This window comes from Dendropsophus ebraccatus, chromosome 5, assembly GCF_027789765.1.
Source record: "Dendropsophus ebraccatus isolate aDenEbr1 chromosome 5, aDenEbr1.pat, whole genome shotgun sequence".
Lineage (NCBI taxonomy): Eukaryota > Metazoa > Chordata > Amphibia > Anura > Hylidae > Dendropsophus > Dendropsophus ebraccatus.
In genome coordinates, this window is record NC_091458.1 from 53,063,952 (window position 1) to 53,090,256 (window position 26,305).

General features: G+C 41.3%; 1 protein-coding gene across 3 annotated transcripts in view; it reads right to left on the reverse strand.

Annotated features, from left to right (window-relative positions):
• Positions 1–14,854: 14,854 nt before the first annotated feature.
• The window catches only part of RARG (retinoic acid receptor gamma), a 135,749-nt gene continuing 124,298 nt past the window's right edge, over positions 14,855–26,305 (reverse strand). For all 3 annotated transcript variants that reach the window (XM_069970198.1, XM_069970199.1, XM_069970200.1), the window contains 6 exons: positions 25,092–25,233; positions 20,072–20,235; positions 18,631–18,807; positions 17,421–17,625; positions 16,579–16,737; positions 14,855–15,682 (listed from right to left, as the gene is read on the reverse strand). In XM_069970198.1, the coding sequence (XP_069826299.1) occupies positions 15,492–15,682; positions 16,579–16,737; positions 17,421–17,625; positions 18,631–18,807; positions 20,072–20,235; positions 25,092–25,233 (1,038 nt within the window). In that variant the 3' untranslated portion in view covers positions 14,855–15,491. The remainder of the gene's footprint in view (positions 15,683–16,578; positions 16,738–17,420; positions 17,626–18,630; positions 18,808–20,071; positions 20,236–25,091; positions 25,234–26,305) is intronic.

Here is a 26,305-nt window from a genome sequence, read left to right on the forward strand (position 1 = left end):
GAAGTGGTCAGCCTGTACTGTATTTTTCCACTTTCATTTTGCGTGTGACTACAAATCCAAGTCTCCATTGGTTAATACCCGGGAGAAGAGGAGAAGACAGCCGACGGGGAAGTTAGGTGAGTTGTGTTTTTTTTTTAATTTGCTTTGCAAAGAGGGATATTCAGGGGGCCATCTATGGGGGATATACAGGGGGGGCCATCTATGGGGGATATACAAGGGGGGTATCTATGGGAGATATACAGGGGGCCATCTATGGGGGATATACAGGAGGCATCTATGGGGGATATACAGGGGGCCATCTATGGGGGATAATACAGGGATAATACAGGGGGGCCATCTATGGGGGATATACAGGGGGAGCATCTATGGGGATATACAGGGGACCATCTATGGGGGATATACAGGGGGCATCTATGGGGGATATACAGGGGGCCATCTATGGGGGATAATACAGGTGGGCCATCTATGGGGGATATACAGGGGGAGCATCTATGGGGGATATACAGGGGGGCCATGGACCAAGGGGGATGGACAAAACACGGGGGTAATTTATAAGGGGCCAACACAGGTGGCATCAGTAAGGGGAATACACATAGGGGCATATACTATAAGGGAGTCACGTAGTGTCAGGGCTATCCACTAAGGGTGGATCCACAAGGGTGTAAAGGGGCCAATACAGAGTGCAGTTTGTAGAGAGATGAGGATGGTGTCAGAGTGAGGAGACTAATATGTTTCTCTGGCAGATTTTGTGGATTCGTGGCTCCGAGAAGTTCTCATAATGACCCAGGACGGATGGAGAAGAAAATGAAAAGGAAACAACTCTGATCAGAGAAGATGCCCCCTGTCAGTCACTTAATATAACTGTACTATAATTTATATGGTGTACAAAACCTGCGTAGAGCTGAGTGGGCTGATGGCATAGTGGTCATCAAAAGTTTGCTATGGGGCCCAGCCATTTCTAGTTACGCCCCTGTAGTGTAGTGCTGTGGTTATAGTGTATATTGTATGTATGTAATGTACTATATGTAGTGTGTATAGGTCCTGATATTCAGCAGCATCAATATCCCTGGTGCCTAAAAATAAAAAGGACTCTGCAAGCAGCTGTAAGGAGTTGATAGGGTCTGATCTGAGATCTGACTTTTGTGGTCCTGTTTCTTAGGGGGACTGTGGTCTGAATTTATTTTGGGGTCTGAATTTCTTACGGTTCTGAATGGTGATGCTCTTTTAAATACTGCAGTCTGCCTATACTATTTATTCCCTTTGTTGCCTGCCTATAGACTTGTTGAAGTACTGCGATATGTACATAATCAATATTCTTGTCCAGCAAGACACATAGGATGCTTTCTTACTGCTACAACATAAGCATGGATTAGAATCCTTATTAATATGGAACATGTGAAACAGACTCTCATCACTATAGATTCTTATGGTTACCTACGTTTTGTTTATTTAAACTGCGGGCGGTCCAGACTTTTGCTGCAGTCTGTTTAGATCATATAATCAGTAGGTCTTCTCTTGAATTCTCATTGAGGGGGCCAAAAAAAGAAACTCCATACAAGGTGCCGTTTACCCTAATGCGCCAACCCTGGCTATGTCCACAAGCCTTCAGATTGCTATTGGAAACTGTCTACAACTTTGTTGTCAAACATGTCTCTCACAATTTAGCTCAAGTCATAATCCAGTGGGGATTTTTCCTACATCAGATTACTGTACGCAGCTTGGCGTCAAGACTAAATTTCCCAAAATGTAAATCACTAGAGCAAATTGTGTGCAAACACTGGTGCTGGGAGAACTTTGGACCAGTACAAGGTAAGGCTATGTCCACACTACGTAAAAGTACGGCCGTTGTTGCCATCGGCAAGTGTGGAACATTGCCTACTTTTCTATGGGATCCCGGCCGGAGCGTATATACATTGTTTACACATTCGGCTCAGAAGTTCCCCTCGGTGTACCTCTTGCTGTCCTTCCAGTTCATTGTTATACTCCCAACCACTGGGACACATAATATTAAACAGTGCTGACATCTTGGCCTATGTACATAGTGATCTGCTGGAGTCATAAACCAAGGTCTCTCAGATAAAGGATACTGTCCTCTCAGATTCCGAAAAGTTCCAATAACTGGTACATTGATGAACAGGCAGCACCATCACACAATCATACTGTACTGACTTAATGTTAGGTTTTATGTGGCTGGAAAAATGTGGTTTTTATACCACTGACGTCCCTCCCACATGCCATAGATTGGAGCTAGGTGCTTTGACCATTTACCAACAACAACCTTCTGGATTAGCCAAACCTTACAGCTTGTCCTTCTTGTTGTCACTATTTCAATATTTCGGAGTGTATATATTTAATTTGTCTTGAGATGGATACATATATATATATATTAGTATAAGAATGTAAGGGTCTGGTCTGTGTAAAAGTTCACTCGGCAGAAAAGAGTTAACCAGAAGTAAAGGCGACAAATCACGTCCTTTCCTGTGCCTGTAACTGATTAGGGAATGTTCTCCCCACCCAGCAGAACTGGTACAATATGATCACGGGAAATGTGCACAAATGAGATGACGGGAGGGACCTCTGGTTAACCACTTCCCTGCTTCATCTCTTACAACACTCTCGTTTTACAAATTGCTGCATCGGACTGTCCATAACAACACTTTTATAGAAGATATTATACTGGAAGAGAAATCTATGTAACAGAAGACTTCCATCATCCCTTTCATCTCTCCTGTTCAGAAACTCCCCATACTATTTCATAGCGACAAGTAAACTGCTACTGTCAATATTACATCATGTGGAAAACTATCTTGTATGATACAAAGAAAATTGGCTCATACATTGTTGTAATAAGTCCCCAACAGCTGTTTAGAGGGTAGGAATATCCCAACACATCATGCTTGCCTGGAGGTTGTGCAAAATGGGTTTAAACCTCTAACCCCCAAGAAAACTGTGGAGTAAAAACTGAAAAAGTCACATCACATAGCACATAGCGGCATCAAGGAATAAAAAGGTAATTGATTCCAGAATGTGGTTATGCAAAAAACGTAAAAGTATGCCAAAATTGGCTGCATCCTTATAGAGTTATAGGACTCTAAGAACTATTTCAGGGACTTGCTGTAGAATAGGGATGGGGAACCTTCAGCCCTCCAGCTGTTGCAAAACTACAATTCCCATCATACCTGGACAGCCAAAGCTAAAGCTTTGGCTGTCCAGGCATGATGGGAATTGTAGTTTTGGAACAGCTGGAGGGCCTAAGCTTCCCCATCAGTGCTGTAGAGTATTAAATTAACACATTTTCAGTGTTCCTTATATTTTATTATGATGTTTATTCCCTTTATGTTATGCTGCGGTGACCATCTTTGCAATTGTCCGGTAATATTAAAATTAGCAGTCATGACAGCCAAAAAAAAATAATAATAAATTTCCAGTGATATATACACACTATAGAGGTTCTTCCTATGTTAAACTACACCTCTCAGTATGACCAGAGTGATGGTAATACCCCTGTACTCCCATATAGTAATGCCACCTGCATCCCCATATAGTAATAGTGCCCCCTGTGCCCCCATATAGTAATAGGGTCACTGGTGCTCCCCATATGGTAAAAATGTCCCCTGTGCTTCAATATAGTAATAATGTCACCTTTGCCTCCACATAGTAAAATGCCCCCTGTCCAACATAGTAATGATGTCTTCTGAGCTCCCCATATAGTAATAATGCCCCATGTGCCCCAAATAATAATAATGTCCTCCTGTGCGCCCCCATAGAGTAATAATGTACTTTGTGCCCTATATAGTAATAATGCCACCTGTGTCCCTCATATAGTCATAATGCCCCTTGTGCTACCCCATATAGTAATAATTCACCCTGTATGGCAATGATGCCTGCTATGGGACAGTATGATGAAATAGGAAAAACTAAAATGTTGCCTGGATATAAGTGACCTTATTAGGAGCCACCTGTGGTTAATTCAGGGATGAGACAGAAATTATAGTTAGACAGGCAAAAGATCAGGGTAAGCGACTTCAGAGGTAGGTCAGACAATCTCAGTCGGCAACCGGAGAGGCAAGCGGCACAGACAGAGGTCAGGCAAAGAACAGGCATGGGTAAGGATACATGGAAAATCACAGAATGGCAGACAGACACCTTTGCTTGAAATGCAGAAATGCAACAATGCTCAGGCAAGGAAGGAACGTTTAGAGCTAGTTTAAATGGGTGCAGGTGGCTCTGGATAGGCAGATGGCGGTAGCAGGGGGGGGGGGGGGGGACAAAGTGCCTACATAAATCGAGAGCAGTTGGCCACATACACCCCCTAGTGGCCAGAGGCACCATTTCACCAGGGACCAGTAGGAGGAAGAAGACACAAGGCGAGTAGCCCCAGGAGCGGAACGGAACACAGCAGAGGAGCAGACAGGAGCACAGAGCTGGGTAGAACCCCAATGGTGCTGCGGGTGGTGAGTAAAGGGACCCAGCGGCATTACACATATATTCACCACTCCACCAAGGATTTGGAAATATAGTTCATGTCTTTAAGTCCAGAAATGTCTTGACGTTGTGTCTGATGTGCCCTCCTCTCCCAGTGTCCCCACATGGTCATTAAGCCCACAGTTACACATGCTGCCAGACGCTGCTGCCAGACTGAGAGTCGGGAGGCTGCTATCCACTTAATACTATTGTTTAAACTTCAGATGGAAGCGGTTCAGTAGACTTTAATATATGGTATATTTGGTGTATTGGTATTTCCTACTAATATTAGGGTTTTGCCAACTTTTCACGGGTAGCTTAAAAGCACAGTAAAGTACACATTAATATGGGCACAGTTAGCTGACTAATGGAGGAACACATGTCTATGTTGAATTCTAATTGCTTCCTGACTATGGAATACGGTACATCAAAAGATACATGACATCATATAGGTACGTGGGAGACAAATGTTCTCTAGTTTTAGTTGGACTATAACAGCCTATTGAGTTTAGTTATGGAAACACAATTAACCAACTGTTGTATAGAGTTTAATCAATAGGTGCGCTGTGGTGATCCGTCTGTGCTAGCATGTTCCCTGTATGTGACATATCACCCTGTCTTCCTGAATTAAAAGATTAACACAGAAGAGATGTGATTTATTTGAAAATCAAAACCAGGAATGCTTAATGTTTAATGTGCAATTTTCTTCTTCAGGAAATCAATAAAGCCTCATGGCTATATATACGAAGCTAAATACCTTCCATGAAACCTAATTGTGTTGGGAGCTGTCTATGCCGAGAAGCATCATGTAAAGAACCATAGATATATGAATGACCTCAAAAACACATGATATGCAAACAGAAAAGAAAGAAAAGACTCTTGTTCAACAACTTTTACAGACACCTATTGAAAAAAAGGCATGCACTGACATTTGCTGCATCATCCCCCTTGGCTATAGTAAAGCAGTGCTGATGTATAAGAGAGGCCTTAAGACTAATGAGCTGCAGGCCATCATATTACCAAGGAAAATGAACATTATGAGGATGATTTCCAGGATGTTGCAACAATGGAGCAAGGTACAGATTCAGGCCGGGTTCAAACTATGTATGACACCAACCGGGGTCAGTGAAGTTCATCCCGGCCGGTACTGCAGTACCGGCCGGATGACCTTAATTTCTTTTTTATTGGGATGCGGGTGCATTCGTGTGTGCCCACATCCCAATTTACCATAGCACACAATGTAAAGTGCGGCCAGAGACACTTTACATTGTCTGCTCTGTCAGTCTTGTGCGGCTTCTATTGTTTTCTATGTGGCCACATAGCATCCCGGCCGGAGTGTATACACAGGGTATACACTCCGTCTGGGACTCCATTGAAATCAATGCAAGGTATTTTCTCATTTAATAATGGCCGATGTTGCAATCTGCAACAACGGTTGTTATTAAATGAAAAAATACGTTGTGTGAATATAGCCTAAGATTGTGCTAAATGGGAGGAATTTACTTAGACTGACATATCTGGAACCTGTGATATGTACATGAACTCTTTCTTTTCTGATCCAATAGGGTTTGTGCACTGAACATGTTATGCATAAGTCAATGATAAATTCCCCTTTTAGAGGTTATTTGTAGTTACATTATAGTGCTGGGCTTTGCCACTCAGGGGGCTGTTGATTGTTTAAGCCCCTCTTCCCTACTCATGCAGTCTTTTTATGACACATGGGACTTGCTGACCCTTTTGCTTACAATGCAGTTCCTAAGTGTAAGGTGTAAGGTGTATGGGGATCTTTAGAGAGGACCTGACTGCCACTTACAGATGTACAGACTCTATGCAATACATTTATTCAAAGAATGACTTTTAAACCACAAATGTCAGAAAACAAAGACATCTTGAGAAACAAGTTCTTTGTGATTTATGAAGCTGACCTAAGACTTTGGAACCAGCCAAATCTGAAGATTGAACCAGTTGTGGTTTTCATTGTGAGTTGCTGTCATACATTAAACATACACAATGGCATTTCTTTATATTGGCTCAGTGGCAAATTTAAGGATTTAGTTTCTACCCATTGAAATAAACCCTTTTTTGTAGTCATTACAAACATTGCAAATGATAGGAACTATTCTATGAGCTGCTGTATCTGTATGTTTTATAAGCTTGATTCTAGTTTCTATATTGAAAATGATGAACTTTGTGCTTTTATAAACATGCCTATAGGAAAATACACAGGAGTCTAAGTAATGGAAAAATTGAAAAAGCAATAAATGAAAGGTTTTGCTGGAGGCAATCCAGGTGCAGCATCCTTCTGAAACATAGGTGGTTTTGGATGGTGATGGACCAACAAGAGGACACAGTATTCATTATTTTTTGCATGGACGGGTATACATAGCATAAGCGGTAGCAGATGTGCCCACCCACTGGCGCACGACAGGACCCAAAAGCCTGTCTACCAAAGGAGATGCTACCAGTGTTTCTACTCCAGAGAAAAAAATGTTTTCAAATTAACTGGTGTCAGATAGTTATATAGATTTGTAAATTACTTCTATTTATCAGTACTTATCAGCTGCTGTATGTCCTGCAGTAAGTGGAATTTTCTTTTTAGTCTGACACCTGCTGCCACCTCTGTCCGTGACTGGAACTGTCCAGAGCAGCAGCAAATCCCCATAAAAAAAAACTCTACTCCATTGGACAGTTCCTGACGTAAACAAAGGTGGCAGCAGAGAACACTGTGTCAGAATGGAAAGAAACCTCTATGCCTGAAGCTATTACCTACCAATCCAGTGGTGAGAATTCCATCAGACAATATGCAAATGAAATTCATTTATGTTTAAAGCCGTTAAAAAAAAGGAAAAACGTGATTTAGACAATGTTTCTACATGTAGAGAGAAGCGTATGGCCGAAACCACTCTCCCCCACGCTCCCCAAGATGGGGCGTCTTCAGGTTTAGTGCCTAGGGCAGCAGCAGCTGTTAATACTGCCCTGATAGCAGCTAATAAGTACTGGAAGACTTGAATTGTTTAAATAGAATTATTTACAAATCTGTATAACTTTTTATAACCAGTTGATTTAAAAAATACATCTCTGGAGTACCCTGTTAAGGGGCCCTTTTACACATCGTATAAGGGTCCAGGAGTCTCTGTACAAGAGGCATATCAGGCAAATATGACATTCAGAAGATCTTACCCCCAATTATTGTGTAACCTGGGGCTATGTTCACACTACGTATATTTTCGCGGCCGGACATATACGTGTTAAACTCCGGCCGGGAATTACGCAAGTTGCGGCCGGCTACGTACGGACCGCCAACTTACGCCCGTAGTCTACTTACGCTTCCCGAGCGCCCTACGTAGCGATCTGACAGCGGTCTTTTACTTGGAAATCTTCGCCTAGCCCCGGACACCCCACAGAACCTTTTGGATCGGCAAAGAAAAGTGGTAAAATGAAGAAATCGCCACTACGTACGGGACCGCATGTTACGCTACAGGCGTAAGTTACGGCATTTTCGTCCTCAAACAATGATCTGGTTCATTTTTTACGGCACCGCGTACGATCCGGGCGTAAGTTCGTACGTAGTGTGAACTGTGCAGCCGTACATCGTATACTTTCCATTGTACGCAAACTACGTAAATCTCCTCTCCGCTTATTCACGGAAAGCGTTACGTCCAGAGACTTACGTAGTGTGAACATAGCCTAATGCTGCGTTTACACGTAACGATTATCGTTCGAATTTGCGCGATTGAATTCGAACGATAATCGTACGTGTAAACGCAGCAAACGATCAAACGACGAGCGAAAAATCGTTCATTTTGATCTTTGAACAAGTTCTCAAATCGTCATTGATCGTTGGCAAAAAATTCGCTTATCGTTTCGTGTGAACAGTCGTTAGCCGATTTAACCTATGTGTAAGATAGGCTTAAGCGATCGCAAAACGAATTTTCCGTACGATATATCGTACCGTCTAAATGCTGATCGTTTTAAAAATAAATCGTTACTCCGACATTGTTAATTGTACGATCGGGCCAATTATCGTTTCGTGTAAACGCAGCAATAGTGTCAGTCTCACCAATAATGGTAATGATTGGAAAGTGTGCACATTGAGATCACTGCTGTGATTTTTAGAAATTGTGTTGGTAGAAAACGTGTTGAAAGATGTTGAAATCAAGTATATAGCTATGTTACAAGTTTTGTGTTTTATTGGAGGTTAGGGTCACTTTCACACGTAGTATTCTGCTCAGTATTTTGCAACAGTCTTTCTAAGCCAAAAGCAAACCACTGAAGAGGTCAAATATCTCTCCATTATAGTTTTTCTTTGTGTTGGTTTCAGTCTTAGGTTTCCCAAAATACATAAGTGTAAATTTAGTCCCACTGCGCTGTTTTTCTTCTTTCTTACACCTAGGCAAAAGTGTTTCTCTACAGTGTCACAGTTAGGACAGTAAGCTGCTGTACCTTACTCCAACCACTAGCTGTCACACTCTCACATAGTACAGCTGCAGTTACCACAGGTTTAGCTACACACACCCCCTCCCTCTATAGGATGCACTTCCCTTAGTCCCAGTTAGTTGGTTCCTGGCTTCAGGCCAGGCTGGGCGTGCTACACCTGTTCTCCAGCTAGTGACCCAACCTTAATGGGTTGCTAGACCAAACCCCCCAAGGAAGCTGGAGACAAGGGAGTCTCACCCCTTGCCTAAGCCGTGGATTTTTCCAGCTTCAGGGTAGTCAACCAACAAAAGAAAGGAGAAGACAATAAAGACTTACTGCAGTAGAGCACAGTGCAAGTTTAGCCGCTCTCTACTGACTTACGCTGAATAGGAAGGATACTACTAGCTAGCTCCACCCACTTAAAGGAGACCTGGGACTCATACTTCCCCATTAGGATGGAAACCCGACACTGAGGGGCAGAAGGCGCTCATATATGCAGAGATCATATCATACTACAGGCACTTTACCATATCCCGGCAGAGTACTTACTAAATTAGGCAAGGGACCCTCCTATCTGGTCCCTGACACCTTCTACTATTTATTCTTCTATCAACTCACCTATTTACCTGTTCCTATTGCTACTGTTACCTGAGCACTGTTACTGTTATTGCACAGAGCCCCCAAAACACCAGAACCCACCAGCAGGCCCAACACCAGTTCCAGCAACCCGGACCATGACATAAGGCTATATTCACACTACGCAATCATAGAGGTGAAAGGCTTATGATCATTATTTGTGTTCGTCAATATTAAAAGATGAACGCCTTTCCCTGATATGATGCCGTACTGGGAACATTAGAAATTGGCCTTAGAAATATAAGCAAATATAAGCATACTTATCAAAAAAGAGTAGAGAAGTGTTCATTACCTAATGTTTTACTTAAAATACCTACATGTCCATTTGCTGCCATATTGTTTCTGCTAGTCACCTGCAAGTATTGTATTTATACAAAATTAGCCATTTACATGGTCGGTTTTAGGACTGGAATAGTGGATAATTATAGAATAAAGGATCACTATAGGCATCCAGGCCCAGAACATGTAATCCAAAGGGGTGGAAACAAGTAGTCACCATAATGGAAAATAAAGTGCCTGCTACACTATAAACAGACAAAGCTGTAGCTATGTTAATAATAATATGGTACTTTTTCATCACTGCACACTGGTTATCCAATCGTCATATGCTCAAGGGGTGTTTGTATGGTTATTTTCTGTTTAATAAAGCTGGTTTAACCTGTTCTAGATTGTTTTAAATATTTTTGGCACATTTACCTATGTGGCACTTTTATAGGGCATCATAATAATTGTCTTTACACATCATTGCCACTTATTTGTAATTAAAGACCTTCTGCAATAGGAGAATATTTTTTTTTTTTTACAGGTGAGGAATGGTTTAGGTTAATCTAGAACACAGTTTACACTTAAGATTAAAAGATTGTGAAACCGTCAGAATTTTCAGTATTTCTGAATAAATTTAACCTAAAACTACATCAGTCCTAAAAGTAGGTTAAGAGATTGAAAAAACAAACAAAAGAGTCAAAAATATTAGACTGCCATTCATGCAATTTACTTTGTCAATCCAGTTGTACCTTTATGTCTTATGAGAATGTCACTGCCATCTACTGGTCATGTTGTGGTAAGACTGGGAGCAGGGAGCAATGTAACTACATTAGCACACAACTATACAGAATAAAGTTCTAGAAGTGTGTGTGAGGTCTCTTGCCGAGGACACAGCCCTCCTCAGGTATGAGGGTAGAAATTTAGACCAAAAGTCAGTTTGTCTTAGTGTAAAATGTATTCTAGTGTAAAATCTAGTCAGCCATGGACCAACTTGGCACCCCCTTGTATAGTTTAGACCACAGGAACCAGCAGGGTACAGCCAAGGCCCCAGAATTGTAAGGAGTAACCTTCAGTATTTCAGACCCAACTAGAAATAAGCAAATTTATATTAATAACGAAGCAATCGCTTTCTCATCTCTGCAATCTGCTCATCAGCCTGTGGCCTTATAACTGACTGTGACTCCATGCTGCTTCCCCCCAGGTGCTGGGAAAAGCTGGATCCAGTTCTGGGAAACTTTTTATCTTTTCCCAGCACCCAGAGAGGAGCAGCACAAAGCAGCAGTGAGTAATAAAGCAGCCGCTGATAAGCGGATTGCAGAGGTAACAAAGCGCTTTGCTTTATTGTTCATGTAAATTTGCTAATTTCTAGTCCCAACCAAAGGTGTTCTTGAGAGAGCTACACCTAGCTGAGAGTGACTACAGGCAGTAAGGATAAACTTCACAAGGGCCTCATTGCCTTCTGTGACAACCGGTGAGATACCTTCTTTGGTGAGGCTAGGTTCACACTACGCTTTTGCAATCCGTTTTTTTTCATCATCCACTTTTTGCAAAAAACGGATGCATGGGTGTGCATCCGTTTTGATCCGTTTTTCCATTAACCCCTAGACGACCCAGGACGTAGGGTTACGTCATGGAAGTCTGTCACCAGACGACCCTGGATGTAACTGTACGTCCTGGGTGGTTCTCCCGCTGTGAGCAGCCGGGACCTCACCGGTAATGACACGCTGCAGCGATCGCGCTGCCGCGTGGCATTGGCCCCTTAAACGCCGTGATCGCGGCACGACCGCGGCGTTTAAGTGTAAGTGACAGGGGGAGTCCCCTGTCACTTACCGATCGGGACCCCCGCAGTCATTGAAACCGTTGAAACCGACCGCCAGAGGTCTCTCACCTGCCTCCGTGCGATCCAATCGGTGATCTGCTACACTGAGCCTGCACAGGCAGGCTCAATGAGCAAAGCGCCGATAACACTGATCAATGCTATGCCTATGGCATAGCAATCATCAGTGTAGAAATCAAACTAGTGAATGTAAAAGTCCCCCAAAGGGACTTCAAATGTGTAAAAAAAAAAAAGTTCAAAACACTATTACACTACCCCAAAACTCCTCCCCCAATAAAAGTTGAAATAACCCCCCCTATCCCATTATATAAATAAAACATATAAAAATAAATAAATAAATAGATAAACATATAATATACCGTAGCGTGCGTAAATGTCCGATCTATTAAAATATAACAAGCGTCATTGTGATCGGTGAAGGGCGTACACGAAAAGAGGGAAAAAAGTGCGCGGATTACCGATTTTATGTTACATTATATATTAAAAAAAATCAATAAAAAGTGATCAAAACGTCCGATCTTCACAAATATGGTATTAATAAAAACTAGAGATCATGGCGGAAAAAATGACACCCCATACAGCCCCGTAGGGGAAAAATAAAACTGTTATAAGTGTCACAATAGGCCCATTTTATTAATATTTAATTGCCAAAAAAAAGGATTTCATAAAAAAATATATATATATAACATTAGAGAATCTGTGTAACCTGCATATGGTTGTGTTCGGACTGACCTATAGAATAATAGTATCATGTCGCTTTTACCATATAGTGCATTACGTAGACACAGGAACCCCCCAAACGTTACCATATTGCATTCTTTTTTACGATTTCACCAATTTATATCTTTATAAATAATATATTTGTAATTCCATCATACATGTTATGGTAAAATGAAAGACGCCATTACACAGTACAACTATTCCTGTAAAAAACAAGCACTTACATGGCTTGTAGATAGAAAACTGAGAGTGCTAGAGCTCTTAGAAGGGGAGGAGGGAAAAACGAAAACACTAAGATCAAAATTTGCGCGGTCCACTGGGTCGTTTTGGGCCTGGTCCTCAAAGGGTTAAATTCCATTATAAATAAAATGGATCGAAACGGATCCGTTTTTTTAACGGACACAAAACTGAGGTTGACTATGTTTTTGTGTAAGTTAAAAAAACATTCGTTTTTTTTATAATAGAATCCAATGGAAAACGGATCAAAACGGATGCACACACATGCATCCGTTTTTTCCATCCGCTTTTCATCCGTTTTTTTTCAAAAAAGACCCAACTATAGGTTGAGTAAGAAAGATTAGGGCCCCAGCATCTACTATTGTGTAAGCTTAGGGTGATCTTTGTGTTACCTCCTTATATCTTGACAAAGACTGTAACTGAACTAACACCAACAAATTTATCTGACAGATTTTTGCAGCCAAAACCAGGAACAGACTATAAACAGGGAACAGGTCATAGAGAAAAGGTTGAGATTTCTCCCCTTTTCAAATCCATTCCTGGCTTTGGCTGCGGAAATCTGTCAGATAAATCTGTTGGTGTAATAGGGCCCTAGGTAAAGAAGTATGGGTTTTGTTATCTTTACCCAGACTGTTAGCAGTTTGGAACATAAATTACAGCTGACAGACTCCCTGTAAACAATCTTTGGCCGTCGCAGCCACAGACAAGCGCCAATCAGCCATATCAGTGCTCAACGGCAGTGCCCTTACACAGCACAAATAATTGAGCAGCCAGGTCGCAGGGACAATCTCTGTATACATTGTTATTGCAGGAAGATGTCTGTCAGGTTAATAAAGATTTATGGAACTGCTCAAAAGATAGGACCAGCTAACGAGTGAGCATTTTCTCGATCCTCGTCCGATCGCTGACACTTTTACACAGGCCAATTATCAACTGAAGGGGTATCTACCAATGCTCACTGCCAATAATCTTCCCGTGTAAAAGGGTCCTTACACTAGGCAGTCTACAAAGGCACCAGATTTATCAACAAGCTTGAGTTAGTGTGATAAACCTGGAAGATTTGGGAAGACCTTTTACACAGGTTGATTATTATTAATGAGCATTTCAAGGAATGCTCATTCACCTGATAATCTGCCATTGTAAAGGGCCAAGCAAATGCAATCTTTTGTGCAACCTGTAAAATCATCATTATCATTGATAATACCATTTCTTTTCTTGATACATTCTGATTTGACACTGTGAGACTGGATAGTATCAGAATATATACTGACACACACACTCACAAAAATGTCTGCCACTATGTCCAAAAGGGAATTACAAGATGTGCCTTGCTGTTACCAGAAACTAATATTTGCTCTATATAAATAACAGATAATAAAACTGCTGCCTTTAACTTCCTTAATGTCTGGTAAGAGACTGCCGTTTCAAATAACTTTCTTCCATTTCATTATGACCATGTGATTCCTAACATATTGCTAAATTATTTACCAAAAACTATTCCTTACCCTTCTAAAGTCTTGGCCACTGGGCGTTCCCCCTCCCTGTAATTTGATGTCCACTGCCTGTTGTTAGGGAAAATCTGTCTCTAGTAGTATTCTATATATCTCAACCACAGGCTATACCGCATATAATTTTCTAAGAAAAAATTATCACGGATTTCTTGTAATTTTCTCCACTATGTATAATGTAGAAGTAAACATTCACAATAAAATCCAGATAACAGTCTAAAGTAAAAAGTGGCATCCTGACCTTACCAATGCAGCTACTGTGCTATATCTTCCTTGATCCCCTGCCAGTATTTACCAGGCTATAGTGATAACACAGTGTTTGAACACATGACTGTTAAAGCCAATGAAGGGACACAGTGGTCACTGTGCTTATAGAGGTCCAGGGAATTGGTGAGTATATTGCTTTCTCTCTCTCTCTCTCTCTATATATATATATTTATTTATTTTTTGTATCCACAAAAAGTGAAATCCGCCACCAGACCTGCACAATTTGGTGCAGCTTTGGATTGAAGATTTTCCAATGGATTCTTCTACCATTGAAAATCCATCCCACACATCCGAATGTTCCTGCAGCAGGTGTCTGGATTTTTGCGAGCCTGATTCAGATGACTGAGACAGTTGCAGAAATGTTTGTAATAAATCTCATGCTTGTGAATATACCCTTAAGATCGCAGAGCACAGTCACAAACGTCTCTGCAAATATATGTGCCATATCTTCAGATTTGTCGGTTCACTTACATTGAATATTACATCTCAATCCACACAACTGATGTCATTGTAAAGTATAACAGGCTTTATTTGTAGTCATGTGACCTCGTTCAGCCAATGAAAAAAATAAAAGCATAAAAACATTGCAATAGCAAATATATTTAATGACGCACATACATATATGTAAATATGTGTGCTAGTATATATATGTATATGCATATGTACACACGCAGACCAATGTGCTTCAGACACTTCAAGGAAAGGTATTGTGCTGACACCGCTGAGCTCTTCAGCTGATCGTCCGGTCTCATAGTCTTAGAGGATTATTGGTCATCAAAATCTTTGGCAAAATACTGAGTGGAGTGGGCTTCTGAAAATAATCCAGTTCTTGTTGAAGCTCAATAGCTTCTGCACATATTGCTTAATATAGGGGTTAAGTTGCTGTGCTCATACTTTAAGTCTAGTGTAGTTCCCCCAAGTCCTGGGTACTTTATTGCTGTTTGTGAAGTCCCATTCCAGTCCTCTCAGTCAGTAAGGCTTTTGTTGCATCAGTAAATAAGAGCAGAATTGAGCACTACACAAGGCTTCTAACCCTGCTTATGGCTCACCCCAAAATGCCTCATATATCAGGGGGCGAAACCATCATGGCTCTTTGGAGAAGTTCAAGAGGAAGAACATTCTTCCCTGTAAGTTTTGGACGGCTAAGGAGTCTTGGAACCACTGCTATCTTCCTCTGTAGGGCTGCCATCACTGCTATCACTGGAGGGAGGTTCACTGGGTTTCGGGGTGTCAGCACCATCCTCAAAGGCCTCTGGATTCTCCAGCATCTCGCGGATCAGCGGAGGCATAGGTCCTGGGATCTCCATCTTTAATGTAATTGCTCGCTCAGCACCTGGTGCAAACAGAATAGAACGTTTATGTCACACAAGGGAAAACAGGTAGTTTTAATTGCACCATGTAAGAAGGCATTCATATTAAATTTTGACAGTATGTTGCAGGTATAAGAAGTAAAACCTCTGCTTTGTGGTCCTACAAATAAAACCTATACTAGTATAAAACAGATACAAGCTAGCATTCTATGCTGTATGTTGCTGTCATTGATTTGTATTCAATTTTCTGTATCAAAATTTTTCTGTGATTTGCATTGGGATTCACTAAGTGGCGCGGCATTCTCTGTATTTCTGACTGTTCAGCTCCTAAGTGGTGGTGAATAAATACTCACTCGCTCCCCGTTTATGTCTGTGGTCATACCAGGACTGGTGTTTTGTTTACATGCTCTAGTGACCACTTAGTGTTCACTATGAGCAAGCAGAGAAAAATTCTGTTCCATGCCTGGCCACAGACAGGAGCAGGGAGTGGGTGAGTATGTTCACACAACAGGAGCAGGGACTCCTGTCATTCTGAAAGGATTCACTGCTTAATAAGCGGTGGATGGGTGGATGGATGGATAGATAATCTGAAAGGATATAAATGCAGCACTCAGCGAAACAAAATGCATGGTGCCTAGCAGTGTACCTGTATATGACCAAACAGGATGGATAGATGGATAGATAGATAGTAGATCGATAGATAAATAGTAGATAATAGATAAAAAGACAGACAAACAGATAGCTAGATAGATAGGAGACGTAGCTCCTTATGCTCACATTCATAGTGCCAGGCATGTTCTTTTTGACCTAATAAAAACTATTCATACACGTCATATTTGCCTGTATGTCAGCAATCAGTTGCAAACATTATGTGGCTGACTATGATTTACATGGTCGTTTCAGTGACTCATTTTATTACCTTTGGTGCTGATTCCACGCAAGTCGGTGATCTTCATGAGCATGCGGGGGAACATGTATGGCTTGTTAGGTCTTCGTCTTCGAGCATAAAATTTAAGGGCCTCCAGTAATGGCTCTTGGAGCTTTTCTACCTTTTCTGGCTCTTCCAAATCCATCCGATCTAGGATGAACAATGCAAAAGCAAGAGTTAATACTATGTTGTAGTAATAGCATACAAAGTATCAGGTCCTTGCTTTTTGTCATTGAGCTATGTGGACATCAATAGCATAGTAAGAACATTGGCTAGCTTATTTAGCATGATAGGTGGGTTAATGAATATGCAATACAGCCTAATAACCATGTTAATAGCCCCAGCTACAGGGCTACTTCTACTATGAAATATTCAAGACCTTTGGGCGAAGTGTCATTTCCTCTGGGTCAGCCCTTACTTAGCTTATATACAGTACACAGACAGCAGCAGTCTATTTAATAGTATATCATTTTACATGGTGTCTAGCACTAAATGTACAGGGGGCAGGACAACTATTTCTGTGGACATTCACTAAGCAAGATTTACTAAGTTTGAGATCAGATTTTACTAATTGGAGATCAGATTATATCAAAAACTGGTATGCATGCCATGCACCAAGTTTATAACGTTTTTCAGGCACTTTATAACCCTTATTATACAGCTTTGAAAAGTGTCCAAAAAAGTAAGTGTGGCTGAGTGGAGTAGTAAATAGGACCAAATTTATTATTGGTACATGCTGTAATTTTGGCTCTAAGTATTGATGCAAAGTGGTGGCCAAAGCCAAATTTAACTTTAGGACAGTGTTTAAACTGACATTATAAGAATTGTAATACCTCCACAGATAAGGCAGATGGCGCTTAAGAGTCCAGTTTCCGTATCATCCATTTCCAACGGGAGCAATTGTCCAGCAAAGGCAAAAACCAAGTCTGTGAGAGGACCAAAACCGGCATTGTGCATCTGAGTCCGGTTCAAGGTCAAACCATCTGAAAAAGTCATGGTGTCTTGTTCTGGGGTGTAACGTGTGCAAATTCGTAGCATCTAGAGGAATTAGAACAGATAATGTGTTATTCTGTACGTTCTGTACGTCGTATTGACTTGGAGTATAACTATTGAGAAGTAATAAGAAATAATAAGAAATAACGTTAATTTTAAGGCAAGGAAGTCCTGGAGTTTCTTGGTTTAAAGGGGTACTCCAGATTAAAAAAAACCTTTGCAAATCAACTGGTGTCAGAAAGTTATACAAATTTGTGAATTACCTCTATTTAACACAACTCAAGCTTTTCAGTTTCACTGTCCAAGACAGGGCCCAGAGGCCCAAAAGCTCACCTGAATCGTACCCACTGACATAAAATGTAACTTTTATTTACTCCCCATATTAAAATGTATACAATGGATGTGAGCCCCATTTTGGGTAGTGTGACACTGCATTTTATCCATACATTCCTGTTTTGTAATATTTTTGTTTTGTACTTTCCATTCTGACCCAGTGCTCCCTGCTGCCACCTCTGTCCTTGCCAGGATCTGTCCATAACAGCAGAAAATCCCTGTAGAAAACCTCTCCTGCTTTGGGCAGTTCCTGACACAGACAGAGGTGGCAGCAGAGAGCACTGTGTCAGACTGGAAAGAATACACCACTTCCTGCAGGACATACAGCAGCATAAAGTAATTTACAAATTTGAATAACTTTCCTGCACCTGTTGATCTGAAAATGATCTCTTTCAGTATTGTTTTTCTTTTTTGGAAATCATCCTGGATTTTTAGGACTTTCTCATGAAGATTCAGCAATCATACATTCAGTCCCAGGTATGAACATGACTGAGATTAACACTGTGACATTGTCTTTATCTGTGCCATGCCATTGATTTGATAAGCTGTGAGTTAAGAGTCAGTGTTGTGAATGCTTGGGCAGGAAGTGATATATTGTGTGATAAGCAGTGCAGGTTAAGCTGTCACTATGGCAGTGGAAACTTCATCACAAACTTCTTTTTTTTTTCGCAGAATGACAGCAGTATTTGGTATATCATTTACAAGTTCATTACTCACCAGGATGTCGAGGCAAGCGGCTTTCAACAAGGTTATTTGGTCGGCAATGCTCAAAGTGGTGAAGCCGGGTAAGCGTTTGGCAAACTCCACTATCTTGATGATGCATTTGGTGGCAAGTTCACTGAATTTATCCCATAAGCCAAGATCCAGCTGCACTCTGTGGTCGGCACTGGAATTCTGCGGAAGACATTAATTGTTACCAAAAAAGATAAAACCAAAATAAGATAAGGCTGGTGCTACACTTAGCTGGTGGCCAATGCTCTGTTATCTCTTCTAATTCCCCCTTGAAAACGCACATCTGGCTCAGGTAGCGGCTAGAGATGAGCGAACCTGGAGCATGCTCGAGTCCATCCGAACCCGAACTTTCGGCATTTGATTAGCGGTGGCTGCTGAAGTTGGATAAAGCCCTAAGGCTATGTGGAAAACATGGATATAGTCATTGGCTGTATCCATGTTTTCCAGACAACCTTAGAGCTTTATCCAACTTCAGCAGCCACCGCTAATCAAATGCCGATCGTTCGGGTTCGGATGGACTCGAACCCGAACCCGGTTCGCTCATCTCTAGGAGCAGCTTATCTCTTGGGGGAACAAGGAATCAAGCAATGTGAAAGCAATTTTTCACTTTTTACCCATCTGCCTCCATACACATTAAATAGATGGCCAACTTTAAGCTAACATATAGGGGGAGATTTATCAAAGGGTGTAAAATTTAGACTGGTGCAAACTGCCCACAGCAACCAATCACAGCTCAGCTTTCCTTTCAGCACTGCCTAAAGCTGAGCTGTGATTGGTTGCTGTGGGTAGTTTGCACCAGTCTAAATTTTACACCCTTTGATAAATCTCCCCCATAATGTATAATGTATAGCTAGTTTCCTATGGCTACTATGCCATTGGACCTATAGTAGTAGCATCTCGCCTGAAAGTCTTATAAAATGCTGCTCTCCTGTATAAGCAATCGAGGATACATTAAGCTGTTTCTTTCTTGAAGTAATGTAATCCATACTATTTTAGTATAGTTCTGAAGGTAGCAAGCCAGGTCTATCATCTACAAGTCACCATTGTCACATTACAATTTTAGAGGTCCCTTTGGACCATCAAAATGTTTGTTTAATCAATGGCTATCTCTCCCATCCTGGGAGAGCACATCCGAACATTCATGTGTTTTCTATGGAGCTGCCATACAGCTCTAGTGGTTGCTTATCTCTTTGAGAAGAACAGGGCTAGGCAATAAGAACCATATCTAACCCTTCTCTCCCCCCAAATCATCTTTCGGTGATGATCGGATAGGCCTCCATATACCTTAGGGAGTTGGTTGTTGAAGTCAGTGGGCTTGGACAAGTTTAGTCTAAAATACATGGGGACCTTTACTGCAAGTCATTACCCTACATGTGGAATGTATGATGATGTATATGGGCATCTGTTAAAATGCCCTTACTCTTACCGTAGTGTATTTGCCGAGCTGGCAGAGAGAAGGAAAGGTTTCCTGATGAGCTTTGCTGACTTTCTGAATAAGTTCTTCCATCTCGGGAGGCATCTCATAGCTATCTGATACCACCACTTCTTCTTTGACTTCTTTCTTTTTCTTGTTTCTGTCATTTCGCACAGCTGTAGAAAACAGAATACAGAACATTGATAAGAATTCCCGGCCACAAATGTATCTCCTTTTCATGCCTTTACACAATCTATGTCCATTCCAGGCCTTTATGTGACCCTGTACAAAACTCTTTGTGGCTGCTCACACCATTAAACCTCAGTATTAGACCTCCATCTCATGTTCTTGTTTGTCTTTTTTGTTGGTTTGAAAGAACGCCTAAGAACCATGAGCATTGTTTTAAATTTGTGTGTTTATTCAATGTGTTTTTTGTACAATTTTTCCAAAATAGTGTGCTTAGGTACTGTACATGCATTTTTGGTTTATTTGTTTCTTTGATATTTTTTCCATTTCAAGTCATATGATTTATTTTCTTAACATGTGAAACAAAAAGTAAAAAATGCAAAAGATGCAAAAAATGCACCAAAACACATTTACATATGCATTTTAGGCAAGGAAAATTCAATGGAAGTGTGAAGTAGCCACAAATTGGGTGAAAAAACAGCACACCTGACAACACACTGACCCCAAGTAAGGAAAAAGCCACAAAGTATTACAGGTACATGATTTTATATATCCCTACTGACTTCCAGCTAACATCTGGCCACAGCATTTCTCTAAAAAAGAAAAACTGGAAAAAACAAACAAACAGGCAAAACGCCCCAAAAACGCAGCATAAATATGTGTATCCTGTACATTTATCCTTGGCCCTACTGGAACATCTGTACCAGGGCCTCCAGCTGTCACCTCCCATTTACAGCTCTGTTCCTAACACTTATTAAGTCTGGGTGTGACTGACTGCAGACTATGACCTTCCATAGAGCCATGCCAATGCTTCCTACTGATACTCTCAAGCTGTGCTTATTACAATATAAATAAAATGATGAATTCATGCTTTTTATGTTATTATATTGATGATATTTGTATTCGAATGATTACAACTGTAGACTGTAAGTAATAGTATGGTATTGCTATGAGTTATGATAACATAGTCGTAAATGCAGCCCTGTATAAAAGTACAGAAAGCAGTCAGACCCATCACGGCTACATCTGTATACAATTCACACTATCCACTGAAGCCGCTTTAAAGGATCATCACAATTAATCTCCAGTCATGAAGTGGCTAGTCATTCTGGGAAGAAGTACACTAGTCTTGTGTCTGCTGTCTGAGCTCCTTTACAAAATACCTCCCGACCTGAACTTTAACCCTGAAACGTGACCTCTGTCCCTGCCTGCAGGTGGTGGGTCTGAAGCACTACAGGGGACAGAGATGGATGACCTCTCTCTTCTTTTAAATCCCAAGTCTCTTCTTAATTTTTACTGTCATATATCTTGCTAAAAACCAACATCTGTATACATTACCGAGAGGCAAGACAAACTAAGCATTTGTTTTCACTGAGGCTAAGACAAGTTAGTAAATCACATTAGATAGAATTTTTGAAGCAAGCGCTCTATTACTGTATAAAGGTCAGTAACCTCTTTGTGCAAACACTTAAATCTGAGCAGTCATGTAAGGAATATATGTATGTAAAGACATATTAAAGGGGTTCTCCGGATCAATAAACAAATAACAGAAATGAAGGCAAGACATACTCAATATTTTCAATATATCATCTTTGAAGACATGTCTCATACTGGCTAAGCTAGATAATAGACTTAGGCTGGGTTCACACTGTTGGGGAGATTTGTCAAACATGGTGTAAAGTGAAACTGGCTCAGTTGCCCCTAGCAACCAATCAGATTCCACCTTTCATTTCTCACAGACTCTTTGGAAAATGAAAGGTGGAATCTGATTGGTTGCTAGGGGCAACTGAGCCAGTTTCACTTTACACCATGTTTGATAAATCTCCCCCTATGTTTTTTTTCATCCATTCTTACAAAAAAAAAGGATGGAAAAACAGATTCATTTGTGTGCATCCGTTTTAATCTGTTTTTCCATTGACTTCCATTATAAAAAAAAATACGGATCAAAACGCAAAAGGGATTCTGATAACCAGAATCAAGAACAGTTTGTCAGTAAGGATGGAAAGGATGGTGATATTGTATTTGCTGATATGGCCTCTGTCAGTGCCAACAATACATTGTAATTTGTTAAACCCTACTACAGAAGGAAACTGATTGGTTGCAATGGGTTAGAGCTCTTTCCATGTATATATAATTTTTGTGCATATCCCCATTAAATACAATAAAGAAATAATTAACTAGCCACTGACAATAATATTCTCTGTTTAACATATACCAATCGGCCCAAATCTGCGGTGGTCTAACTTAGTTTCTCGGCCCAGAACCCCACCTGCAGTTTTCCCTACTACTGTACATGTCACAGCACTACTCTCTCTCACCCTACTCCCTTGTGTCCTGACTTTCCTCACACATTTCCTTGTGAACTTCCTTTTCACCTCGGGATAAAGTGTGCGGGACCCTAACAACAGGAAGCCAGGCGCCGGAAACCCACTTATAGCATGAGAAGGGCACAAAGACTGTGCAAGAGAAAAGATGGAGAGAGAGCGAGGGGACATAGGGAGAAAAAGCAGGAGGGTATGATAGACAGGGAGCAGGGCAAGAGCGATGGGAACCGATATATATCACTAACTAAAAGGACTAAAACTGAAAAGAGTTAAAACAAGATAATAAAAGATGCATGAAAACTGAGACAGGAAAAGAGATAGGAAAGGATTAAGCAGTGATAAAGACTTGGCCGCACAAGTAATGGTGAGATTAGTTCAAGAGAACATACAGAGGGTACAGTATATTGACACGTGACTTAAATACAATGTGGGTTTCCTGACTGACATTCTATCCTTTTATTTTCCCTAAGTAAAGAATAATGTGTGGTGAATGCTCCCACCACAGGTAACATGACTGGTGCAGTGACAAAAAATCTCCCAGAGAAGTGTACGAGTCCCTACTCCATATGCATAGATAATGAGAAGAAATGTAAAAAAAAATTTTGTTACCCTATGTAGTCATACCATTTTACTATCTAGGTTCCACAAATGTAAAAAAAAAAACCTTTGGAAACATCTTGATCACTGTCTTGCCATACAGGAAATCTCTGTTCAGCTAATAAGTGGATGAGGTGGCTTACCACTGTAGGCAGTGATTGCCTAAGCAAACAACTGCTATGGCTCATAAAACAGGAAGCACTAAGTAGTGCGGCATTAGTGAGGGATCGGAGATAGGTGAGTACATGTGTTCTATGACATCCAAATGCCCTAATATGCTGTATGAACTTTATGTGAGCCTCTGAATATAAAGCAGCCAACAGAAGTAAAGTATTCGCCCATAGCCTATAGCTTAGAATTACTGCCCTAAGGTATGGATTCCTGTTTGGAAATAAATGGGAAAAGCCAGATACAATTTTTGCACTTAAGGTAGAGGTAACTCTTTATATTGGGTATGTGTAACGCCTGGAGTAGTGGATCCACTGGACCGTCACTAGCGATGGCACTAACCTCACCAGGGAGCTGAGTCTAAGGGGCCGCTGGTTTTCACCATAACCCCCCGCAAGGCGGGATGGACTTGCTGCGGCAGGCGACCCCCAGGTCGCTACCCCTGGCTTGGTTGCTAGTCACGGCAGGCGAGGCGTGGCAGGAGCAGTAGGTAGGAGATGGTGCTGGCAGAGGTCTGTAGGCGTAACCGCAGGTGACAGGCTGAACAAAGGAGCAATAGTGTAACAAAGGAGCAGGGAACCAGGAACGAGGACTAGGGACCAGGTAGCGGACAGGAATCAGGAACAAGGACTAGGGACCAGGTTGCGGACAGGAATCAGGAACAACAGGGAGCTGGGCCAAACGCTATGGGAAGCATGTAGAGGCTCCATCCCCTGGGAGGGGGCAGGGCTGTAACTTATAGCAGAGTGTGATGTGCAGCAACCAATTAGGGATGGACTGCCCCTTTAAATCTGAGACAGCCGGCGCGCGTGCGCCCTAGGTGGCGGGGACGCGCGCCGGCCGGCACAGCGGGTGACAGGAGCGGGGCGAGGTAAGGCGCCCCCCGGGGCTTAACTAGTAGCAGCGCCGGGTCCCTGCACATGGACCCCGGCAGCTGCATGGAGAGGTCGCGGCGGCGGCCCGGAGCACGGGACAGTGACAGTATGTAACTATAGTGTTGCCCACTATTGTTTGCAGTTACTATAAAGTATGTATATGGCTACCAACTAAAAAAAAAGCTTTTGTCACACCATCTATTTATCTATCTAAGGATTGCTTTAGAATACAGGCAAAATTAATCCCGTAGATATAACGTCCAATACAAATTGTGGTTATCCTTACGATTTTCGTCAATAACTCTGATCTTGACACTTGCCATCTAAAAACAATCATTGAAAAAATATATATAATGAAATGACTCATATGTAACAATAATAAGTAACAATCACGCCAATGTCACGTCTCACATAAGACGGCTCAAACAGATTGTTTAAAAATGTCAATTCAAAGGAAATGAATCCGGGGACGACTGGGGCGACTTGCCATGACCTATACAATTGAGTCGACTTCATGTAATGCATATATCAATAAATAGGACCTTCTTAATAGGTTAAGATTGTGCTGTTTTCTTTTAATCTCCTCCTCGTGGAATTACGGAATAAAAGCTTTCTCCCTTTGATGATGGGAGTGGGGCTCGCTTGTTACTTGAGTATATGTTTACCCTTCAGGAATTCAGAATCGAGGAGCCTGTCTGTGTAAAGAATCTATTTAGATGAGCACCCAAGGGACAACACGAGGTGCTGGGATTACAAGGAATGCAGAATACGTAGCTTTAACCGTGTCAGACCCCGGTGTGAAAGCCCTGACCCCTCTTCTTATAGTGTTATCTATTTTCTTTTTCCACCCTAAGTACTACTGAACGCTTTGCAATAACTCACCTTCTTTTGACATCCCGACCTGAAAGCATTTCTGTAGTCGGCAAAATTGGCAGCGATTTCGTGTCACCTTATTGATCTGGCAGTTCTTATCGCGATGACAAGTGTACACCATGTTCTTCTGTATGCTGCGACGGAAGAAACCCTGCCAGACAGAGGGAAGGGTGTGAGGTGAATGGATGGGGTGAGCGTAAGACAAAAGGAATGAAGAAAAGAGCAGTAATGATACAGGAGTGATTTATATAAGAACAAGTGTGTGGGAGACAAATACAGTTAGCTACGGGGACACAATGCTAGAGATAGTGACCAAAGGAATGAGACGCTGTGCGCGTTTGACACAAAATTACAAAAGAATGAACTACAAGCTCATAGCGGAGGAGGTAAGGAACTATGAAAACAAAGCGGGACATTGCTCGCTATTGATCACAAGAAAAAAATGTTCTGAAAAAATAGTGGAATGTTTCCTTTCTAAATATGAAGCAGCCCTTTCCAGCAGAACTGTTTGAACATGTACCACCCTCTGTGGTGCGGGGAATGGAGCAAATACTGAGCTGAAATCATTGATTATTCTAAATAGACACAGATGATGAATGCATGATGGCATGGGGAGAGGGAGACAAATGAGTCAGGGGAGAGTAAACCTCTAACAGATGGAGATACTGAGACAATGACAGAGGAAAAGAGGGGTGAAACAGAGTTAGTCAGATAAAAGTATCAGAAATCTCGACAAGAAAAATCAAGGTCTACCTGCCATCTTTACATGGTGGAAACAGCCATCATCAGATTTATGTGCAAAGGTGTCTATACACATTAGACAAAACTTGACTAAACCTGCTACGTTTGGTGGGATCATATGACAACTTCATGTATATGGGGGAACCCAGACTCTGACCTTAAATATCAGATGTGTGGGAAAGAGGGATCAGGCATATTGGATTTCAATATTTCTACTCCTTTGTTATCACAGGATATAGGCTGTTACCTGGGGTCTCACTGTGGTTTCCTATTTAAACAAAAATATTTGTCTGGCCAATTGTATGTCTAAATATATATATATATATATATATATATATATATATATATATATATATATATTGATAATGGTGTCAGAAAAAAATTGTTGTTGTCCAAATAAGCCTCTTCTGTTATTTCATGTATATGGGGTCATTGATCTTAAACTAGTCTAACAAATCTATTCATGGAATCATCATCAAGTC